This window comes from Montipora capricornis, chromosome 2 (genome assembly GCF_036669925.1).
Source record: "Montipora capricornis isolate CH-2021 chromosome 2, ASM3666992v2, whole genome shotgun sequence".
Lineage (NCBI taxonomy): Eukaryota > Metazoa > Cnidaria > Anthozoa > Scleractinia > Acroporidae > Montipora > Montipora capricornis.
In genome coordinates this window covers 18,619,292-18,629,291 of record NC_090884.1, presented here as the reverse complement: position 1 = coordinate 18,629,291, position 10,000 = coordinate 18,619,292, and the positions used below count along the sequence as shown (strand labels likewise).

General features: G+C 40.2%; 1 protein-coding gene across 2 annotated transcripts in view; it reads right to left on the bottom strand.

Annotated features, from left to right (window-relative positions):
* LOC138038993 (transient receptor potential cation channel subfamily M member-like 2) overlaps positions 1-10,000 on the bottom strand; it is a 167,093-nt gene that overhangs the window by 84,200 nt on the left and 72,893 nt on the right. For both annotated transcript variants that reach the window (XM_068885126.1, XM_068885127.1), the window contains exons 14-15: positions 1,381-1,646; positions 808-1,036 (exon numbers count right to left, since the gene is read on the bottom strand). In XM_068885126.1, the coding sequence (XP_068741227.1) occupies positions 808-1,036; positions 1,381-1,646 (495 nt within the window). The remainder of the gene's footprint in view (positions 1-807; positions 1,037-1,380; positions 1,647-10,000) is intronic.

Below are 10,000 nucleotides of genomic sequence, written 5' to 3'. Positions count from 1 at the left end.
AAAACACCATGTATTCCTTCTTTTTGGCAGTTGCCTGATGATTGCTTCATGAGAAGCATGAAACTCGGGGCAGCAAATAAATGTTTTTGACCTAGTTCAAGTCTTACCACATTTTGACGTCTTCTGTGATCTATTACTGAACAGATCCACGGTAACATGGAATCTATTTGTTTTATATAATAAAGAATTAAACTTTATTCCCATGAAAGCTGATGGTGACGTCAATCGTGCGTCTGTCCTCTAATAGATCATAGCCAAGAACCAATCAAAATCCGTGAATAACTTGGGTTATTGTATATATATATATATAGCTCTTTGGCATATAGCTCTTTATGATCTAGCTCTAGCTAGATCATAAAGAGCTCTAGCTATCTCTTTATGATATAGCTCTGACATAGCTCTGATGAGGCCCAGAAGGCCGAAACAGTACTGTCTGCAGTTAGTTATATATATATATACATAAGTTGAAGGATTAAAGAGGACGCATCGATTCTCTGTTACTCTGAGTTTCGCGCCTAAGCGCTTGTCAGACAGAACTTAGACAGAACTTAGAACGAGCGCTTAGGCGCGAAACTTAGAGTAACAGAGAATCGATGCGTCCTTTTTAATCCTTCAACTTATGTATACTTAGCTCTGCTACCACAGCGTTGAGGACTTTACGCCAAGGTTGACTCGACCTCCACATTTATATATATATATATATATATATTAATTTGTGTATAATAGTGAAGCTATAACACAAAATCAGTGCACATCTCGGTACACAAAAGTTATTGAACGTCTCGGTACGAATTTAACCACACTTACTCCCAATGAGGCCCACTTTCCTACTTTCAAAGCACCCATCCAGATTTTCGTCAGTAGAGTTTGACAACATGCATGAGCCACAAACTCTTCATGTCGTGAACCAACCGCAATCGATAGACAACATTGGTCTCCCCAATTATCCAAGTTGTAGGTCAGAAGTTGTTGTGCCAAATCCTCATTTGTGCGGTAACACTCGTCCAGTAAGCCCAATGCAATAGACAGAAACGCCCTGAAATACAAATAGATGCTTGTTAGACTGCTTTCTTGCTGACTGTATTTGTTGTACACGCCTAATATTTTTTAAGAACTTTTTTATGGTAGACCATGCTTTCCTGAACAACTCGGAAGATAATTTCAACGGACATTTAAGGAATTAAAATTCGGTGTATTTTAAAGAAGCCCTGTAAAGTGTATAAAGGATACCAACACAACTATGCTTAACGTGACCAACAGCCGTACGTGTTTACTAAATTAATAAAATAATTTTCATAAAAAGAAAGAGGTCGACTCGTATAACATCGGCTTGCTAAAACGAATCACAATATCAAGAAAATCAGCTAAAAATAAGCCTACCGGGAATGCGCAAGAAGTTCGTCGCACATATCTACTTTCAGTTCGTCTTTAGCAGTCTCGTCCGCCAAGGATTTGAACAGTTTTCCCGCCACTAGAGCCTTAGCCAAGGTCTCATCACCGCGTTCCCATACAAACAGCGCCATGCTGTGAAGATTGGACAGCACGGCCCAGATTAGCAATTCACTATATGGCAATTTGAATCCAATGCCGAAGTAGCTGTCGTCTCTGGTAGTCATGAACATTTTCATGTTTGCCATGCCAATGCCCTAAAAAACATGATATTGTATTCTGATTAACTCAACAAGCGATTACATTGTAGATTACGTTACATACGCATGAAATATGCATCGTCGAAGGATCTCCCCTTTGGTCACCTCAACTGTTTACTGTGTATATATATAGGTTGATCGGCTTCACGATCACGCTCTTTCGAGAAGGCAATTTTAAGAGCCTCTGACTGTAAATATCGCGAATCTGCCGACGGCTGCAAAATTTCATATTTTATCTTATTTTAATTTAAATAAGGGACCCCTTTGGTGAACTACTTTCAAAAATTACATTAAAAAGTTTTAGCGCGCTTTACTTTTTCCGAAAAATCCAAAAGTTCGAAATTTGCCTCGACGGCCGCTGGTCCCTTGGCAAAACATTGCAAACTTCTGCAACTTTGGCGATTTCATACGCGAGAACGTGGAGCTTTTGCGGTTTGATATTTTGTGTTTTGGTAAAAGGTCCTTTAATCTTTTCAAAATTATAAAATTAATGTAATGTTGTTACGTTCAAGTTAGCATAATGACCCGTTGAAATAATGTACTTTGTATCTTTTTGGCTGAGGTGAAATAATGGTCAACTTTAAAGGTCTATAAAGATCTTAGAATATATATTCAATAATAATATACATGAAAAAATTACTCTATTCTGATGGCTGAGAGCAATGCAGTTCAAGTATAACACAACAAGGGGGAACGAAATGATAAATGAAATGAATCATATACTGAACTGCAACGCAATTTTAGCGAACGAAATGATAAATGAAACTGAAGTGCGGATATGACCATAACTGCGAGGATCATAGTTCCACTTGATTTCATATCCGCAGTTCAGTGTATGATTCATTTCATATATCATTTCATTCGTTGATTCATTCCTCAAGGGAAAATTAGGACCCACAAATGAGCAGCTCCCAACGTTCAGTAATGTAACTAGGAGCCTGGCCATTAAGCGCTTTATAGGTCAGAAGTAGTATCTTATAGTTAATGCGCTGGTTAACTGGAAGCCAGTGCAGCTGCTTTAGGACAGGCGTAATGTGGTCATATTTCTTGGTAAGAGAAATAATGAGGGCCGCAGCATTCTGGACATTTTGTAAGCGATCTATTAGAAAGGTGGGTAGCCTATACAATAGTGAGTTGGCGCTATCAAGCTTAGAGGTAATGAATGCGTGAACCAGCTTTTCAGTGTCTGCTGGAGATAAACAGTCTCTTATCTTACTAATGTTCCTGAGGTGGAAAAAACAGGCCTTGCAGGTATTGGTAACATGCTTACATGTATCTAGTGACGTGCTCATCGAAGATAACTCCAATGTTCCTTGCAGAAGGAAATGGCTTGATCCGTTCACCAGACACATCGATGTATTCTATTGATGGGGGTGGGCGGTGTCGTGCGCTTAGGACCAGTAACTCCGTTTTACCTCTATTCAGTTTAAGATTATTGCTTACTATCCACGAGTCGATTTCAGAAACAAACGTTTCTATCTCAGCTATGGAACCGGCTTGTTCAGTGGGGGTGGGCTTAAATGAGAGTGTCATCGGCGTAGAGATGGTGGTTGAGTCCATGCCGTCTAATTATGTCCCCGATGGGCGACGTGTATAGCAAGTACAGAATCGTCCCTAAAATTGTTCCCTCGGGAACACTATAGCGGAGTTCTTTCACTTTTGATTTGATTCCATAAATCATCACAAACTGCTTCCGACCTTGAATATAGGATCAGAACCATTTTAGCGCATTTCCTTTCACACCGTAGCGTTTTGACATTCTTTCCAGGAGCAACTCATGGTCGACGGTGTCAAACGCTGCAGACATGTACAACAGCAGCAGGACAACGCATTTCTGATTGTCTATTTCATGGAGAATGTCATTTTGCACCTTCAAAAAAGCAGTCTCTGTGCTGTGAAAGCATTTATACGCTGACTGAAAAGATTCCTCCAGATCATTATCACGTAGGTAATCACTCAATTAACAAGATACTGCCGTTTCAATTATCTTTGATACAACCTTCAGATTTGAGACAGGTCTGAAATTTGGATAATCCTCAGAAATCTAGGTTGTCCTTCTTCAGCTTCGGTTTAATCATTGCTTCCTTCAGTGTAGCGAGAATATAAGCTGATTAGAGCGACATGTTAACCATGTTAGTGAGAATGGGTAGAAGAGCCGATTTGCATTCCTTGAGAATAGATGCTGGTATAGGGTCAAGATCACAAGATTTTTTACCGATTTTGTCCACAAAACGTTCAACCTCTCTTGCTGACATCACTCTGAACTCTGTGAATTCGACATGACATGGCTGTTCACTTGCTCCACAAGAGTGGATAGTGGAGGTCATTTCATTAGATAGCTCCGTTCTTATGGTTGCTATCTTCTTGTCAAAGAAGTCGCATCGGCGAAATTATTCGTAACCTCGATCGTTGAAGGCACAGTCGGATAGCGTTTCTCTACTTTGTGATGTAGCAACTTGTCGACTGCGTTAAAAAGTATTTTTGGATCTAGTGCATTTTCTGATATAATAGATGAACAATACGAAGCCTTCGTATTTTGGTCACTGGTCAACATACATCTGTCTGTCGACACACAGTCTTGACGCTCTCCAGCGGCGCTCCAGCTTCCGACGCTTTCTCTTGGCATCACCAATACCCTCATGGTACCATGGTGCCGATGGGCGGAGAATTATCACGCGTCGTCTCAGAGGCGCATGCTTTTCAAGTGTTTCTTTCAATGTGTTTTCGTATTGTTCAGTAAGGCTCAAAAGATCGAGGGTGTTAGTTGTCAGAAGGTTGGACTGCTTTAGATCATCGTTAAAGCTATTCATATTTACAGAGTGCAGTTTACGATAACTAATTTCCTTTCGTTCCAGAGGTGGTTTCTTCAGGTGAAGCTTACAGTACACAGCGGAGTGATCAGACAGCATTGAATCTTGTTTTTCAGTGCAAATAACTAACTCGTCCACGGCTCTGGTTATGATCAGGTCTAAGGTATGGCCCTTCTTATGGGTGGGTCCATTAACATGCTGGACTAGACTAAACAATTCTAGGACCTTGTTAAATTTGACAGTATCCAAGCTTCTAGTGTCATCCATGTGATAGTTGAAGTCCCCCACTATTAGCAGGTTTCCAGGGGAAACAACTAACTGCTCTGTGAGGGTGCCAAATTCTTCGTAGAATAGAGCACTATTTAGTTGATTTGCCTTAGATGGAGGTGGTCTGTAAATGATTACAATTCTTGTAGATCCAGTGGAGCATGAACAACGTCCAAATTTTCCTTGGGTTTCTCTCGTAACTTTTTGTGTTTCTTTATTACGAGACCAACTCCTCCTCTTCGTGAGTTTTTCCGTGGACATGGTAGAAGCAGTATCCAGTGGGGCAAACTTCGGCAATGGAAAAATCATAGTTTTCATTTTCTCGTAGCCATGTCTCAGTCACTGCAAATATATCTACGTTATTTCCAACTGCATTATCTTTAATCGCAAGCTCCTTCTTATTGATCGATCGGGTGTTCAACAAGCAAAATTCAATGGATATAAAGCCATTTTGCAGTTTTTGGTTTGAGCATCTTAAATTGATAAGATTTTGCCGATTCACTCCCCTGAGACAGCAACTTTTAAAACCGGGAGTGACATGTGTGACACAGCGGTGGGCTGTGATGCATGGTTGCGTTTGGCTTGTGATGAAACAACGACCGGTATTGTTCTGTCCATAGAAGGCCCCGGGTTGAGCTTGAACGTCAGATCACCAATTAATTCCATATTGAATGCGGCGGAGCTGTTAGGATAATAGAAACATGATCTTTTGTGACTCTTCATCCTACGCCGCTTTGGTAAATTTCTGTGCAGAAAAGAATAAGCGATTGCATAATCAGTGTCTGTCCAGCCGCGTGGTATGCATGTTGTGAACAATACATCTTTGTTTGGGTAATGACATGTACTGTGAAATAGGATTCCAGCAACTTTATAAGTCAACCGAAGGTGCAGTTGTGGATAGGAAAAATCCCTTCTAATAGGTAGAAGATTCAGCCATGAGTCGCATTTTCCAGGCCAGTTTGTTATAGCTTCTGTACCGTCTCCCATTTAAAAATGGGTGGTTGGTGCAGCAAAGAACGAACCAAAGGAGAAAGAGTGCGCAGCGATCACACATACGTCTTAACCTCATTACTATGCAACATACATAGTAATGAGAAACAGAGAAATGATCTTGTGATTGGGGGTACCATCTTTGAACACAAAGAGATCCATAAGTCAAGATGGATCTCCCCATATGGGAACGTCAAGAACCAAATAGACTATGTTTTGATAAATAGTCACTGGAAGCACTCTCTTCATAACGTCACCGTAAAGAGGGGCGCCGATGTTGGAAGCAACCACCACCTTCTTCTAGCAACTGTCAAACTACAGCTAAGACGAAATCCCATCAAGATGAAAGAGAAGGGGCAAAGGTACAACAATGCTAGGTTGAGAAACCCACATGTCAGCAAGAATTTCTCTATAGATAACTCTGGTCGAATTCTGGGGAAGTCAAAAAAACTGTTTTAATGCAAGATGTCTAAAATAACTATATCCCCTTTAAACGTGAGAGGTTTGGCTAACAACGATAAACGAAGAGAAATATTCCAGTGGCTTAAAAAGAAACAATTTTCAATTTACATGTTGCAAGAGGCTCATTGTACAAAGAATTCCTTTGGGCTTTGGGCGGCTGCTACACAGGCTTTGGGAGGCTGCTACACAGCCTTATTTAACGGCATGGCAAGTAACAAAGCTGGCGTCGCTATTCTTTTTAATAACAATTTTTGTTTCAAAATCTTGAAACAATTCTGTGACAAAGAAGGAAGATATATCATTATTGATCTGGAAGTCGGTGAGCTGATCTTAACATTTATGCTCCAAATAAGGACGATCCGTATTTTTTTGAAGCTGCCTTTAAGGAAATTTTGTCTTTCAGATGTGATGAAATTATTTTTGGCGGTGATTTCAATCTTGTTTTGGACATTTTAAAAGACAAAAAGGGAGGATCACCATTTACGCATTCGAATTCCTTAAAGGTGCTGAAATCTTTTCAAGATAACTTAGATTTAACGGACATATGGAGAGATTTGAATCCGGAGGATAAAAGATTTACTTGGAGACAGAACAAGCCCGAAGTACATTGTCGTTAGGACTTCTTTCTGGTAAGTGCAAGCATTGCCGGCAGGGTTTCTAAAGCTGATATTCTTCCGGGCTATAAAATAGACCACTCTCTTTGTACAATGGAAGTGAACTATCACTCGAATAAAAGAGGACCAGGTTTTTGGAAATTAAATTCGGCGCTTTTGAGTGAAAATGAGTATATAAATGCCGTTAAGGCGACAATTGCTCAAACGTTAACACAATATGAAAATGACGCTGAGGTAGATGAAGTATTATTACGGCTTTGATTTTAGATGGCTCTTTAAAATCACTGCAACGTTCTCTCTACATGCTAGAAAGATTTGGTGAGATCTAAGGTTTAAGAGTTAACTGGGAAAAAACAGAAGTTCTTTGGATAGCTGTAAAAAATAAGTATGAGGTTCTAAGTAACATCTACAAGTACAAAGAGGGATTACGTTTTTGCAAACGTTGGCCGTGAAGCACTTATATTTGAACAGACTTAACTGATTAGAGTGTAATGTGAAGTGCTAAGTATCTACCCCATATGAACCATGTGAGCGTTGCCCTACTAATGGAAATGGGCCCACACAAGGACAGGGAAAAACTCTGACCAGGGTGGGAATTGAACCCACAACCTTCGGGTTAGATCACCGCTGCTCTACCGACTGAGCTACAAGGTCAGATGGGAGCAGGCCGTGGGAAATGACGATGTTAAAGTCACGGCAATGAACATGTAAAAGTACAAGGCGGGATTTGCAAACGTTGGCCGAAGGAGAGCTACTTGCATGCATGCGAATGTGTGCTAAGGGAAGAAAAGGAAAAGAGATAAGAACTGGATAAGTGCAGAGACTTGGTCCCTAACCGACAAGCGTAGAGATATCAAGGAAAAGAAAGGGTCTGCAAGATCACAGAGACTAATCGACAAAACTATCAGCCGAGTACTCATTGGCTAATAGAGAAGTTAGAAAAAATTTACGGAAGGACAAGAGAATGCAGAGTGAGAACTTAGCCTCCCAAGCGGGTTGGTGTTAGCGTGTGTCACCTTACTTTTATTGTTGCTTATCTTGGAACTGAATTCATCAGTACTATGGCGACTGTCCAAACTAAATTAATGCCTTTCAGATGATGGGCTTTTTGTGTAAAATGGATGTCCAGTCATGAGCTGCTTTATTTGACTGTAAAATTGCAGTCGAGTAAGTGAATTGCTACGCTTTAGTTTTTAATTGGTAATTTTTGCTGTTTTTTTAACTGAAGAGAGAGGGTGTACAGATTATCAGTCAAACGGAAAATGTTGGGAAAGAGATTTCCCGTGACCGGCATGGACATAGCTAGTATGTACACGTTAGACATGAAACGTGCAAACTCAATAACATACATTCAAATTTTGTAAAAGGCAGAGCTTACAAACTTAGCGCAATGCTGTGAAACACAATAAGCTCCTCGTTCACTTAATAAAATGGCTGATACTTGAATAAAATTGAAATAAATATAAGTTTCTCACTTAACAATATGAACAGGTTAAAAACTTTTTTAGAGGGTTACAGCCCTAAAATCTGCAATAAATACACTTGTTCATATTAAGTGAAACCATTTTAATATATAGATTTAGCCAAGCCTGAAAGCGGAGCTCCCTGGTTATTTAATCTTACTGCCTGTAGGGTTAGTGAAAATAAAAGGTCTCGAATTGTCCGCGTTTTGATGTTTCCGGTTGCTGCCCCGGGGAAAGGGGGGGGAGGGGGGGTACTGCCATATATGGATTTTATAGATATGTGCCGCTGTGAAGGGTATGGTTTTCAAACAGTTTACTCTAGGATAGAGTATATAAATCATAGCCTTTCGGTCTAGAATAGGGTATCATTTTTCACGAAACTGACCAGTCGGATGAAGATTTTATCAAGACTAAGGAAACCAGAAATTCCCACTCAAGAAAAAATCAAATCGGCAAAGTTTAAGTTTACGTAACTCAGCTTCAACAGTGTCAATAAATGGCTATCATGAAACACCTCTGGATAGTATTAACTGTCAAGAATCGGAATTTAGACGGAAATCGGTGGGAGTTTACTCAAGTATAGGGTAGCTAAATTCAGCTGAACTACGTAGCTCTGGTATAGGCTAAGGATTCCACGGTCCCAGCGGCACATCCCCACCCAGAAATTCCTAAAGTGTCCCCCCGGGGTTGCTGCTTTAATAATTAAATCACTTTCTTTGCTTTCTTCTGTAAAAAATTTCAACGCGTAACTAGTGAATTCCATGGTAAATTTTATGCTAAAAACCGATATCGCATGAATCACAAAGCAATGACGCATGAATCACAAAGCAATGAGTGTAATATCAGTTTTTCGAGTGAAATTTACTTTGGAATTCACCAGTTTGGCAATTATTTTTTGCTGAACCGCACGAGTTTTGAAAGAAAACAAGCACACCCTCAGTGAGTGAATGGAAAGGAAAAAAGCCATTTCAGAGTTAACTGTCAATACCCAGCGAATAGGAATTACGCTAAAATTAGAAACCATAAAAAAACCTTGTCAGTTTAAGGTCAAAAAAAGAGTTGATGATGTACTTTATTCCACTTTATCTCTGAAAACGAGATCATTCACATTCTGATTTATTTTATTGAAACACGCCAAGAATAGACGAACTTCAAGCAAGATCCGCTTCAACACTAAATTACATATCCCTCCGATTCTTGACTTGAATAACTGCGTAGCCGCCAGTGTGGACCACAGCTATCATGATATGTCAAACTGGATTGAAACCAGCGAAAAATGCAGAAAAAAAACATTTTCCAAACTGGTTTCCACCTAAACACGAATAGCATTGACTGTGTAAGAACTATAGTTGACGTATCATCATAGCCGTGTAGCCGTGTCGAGCCAAAGAAAGCGCGCGAAAAATGAAGCCTCTCTTATTTTTAGGTGGGTTAACCTAGGTTTAACCTGCACTCCAATCGAAAACTAGTACCTGGTCATCGGTCAACTTCAAAAAACCTCGGCGAGCTCTAAGGTTGAGCCCGCGATATGGTCACGTGATACTGGTCAGTAGATACCTTGTTTCGAGGCGTCAATTGATCAAAAGATGGATGTCCAATGTCAAAGATGTATGCTGTAAACTAGCATGATACTGGTCACATTGGCACACATGGAGGGGTGGACAGACGTATGACAGTCATGACGTCATGGTTATAAAACCAATTTTTCTCGCATCGATGGTGCTCCGTGCGCGCGCGTGGACCTC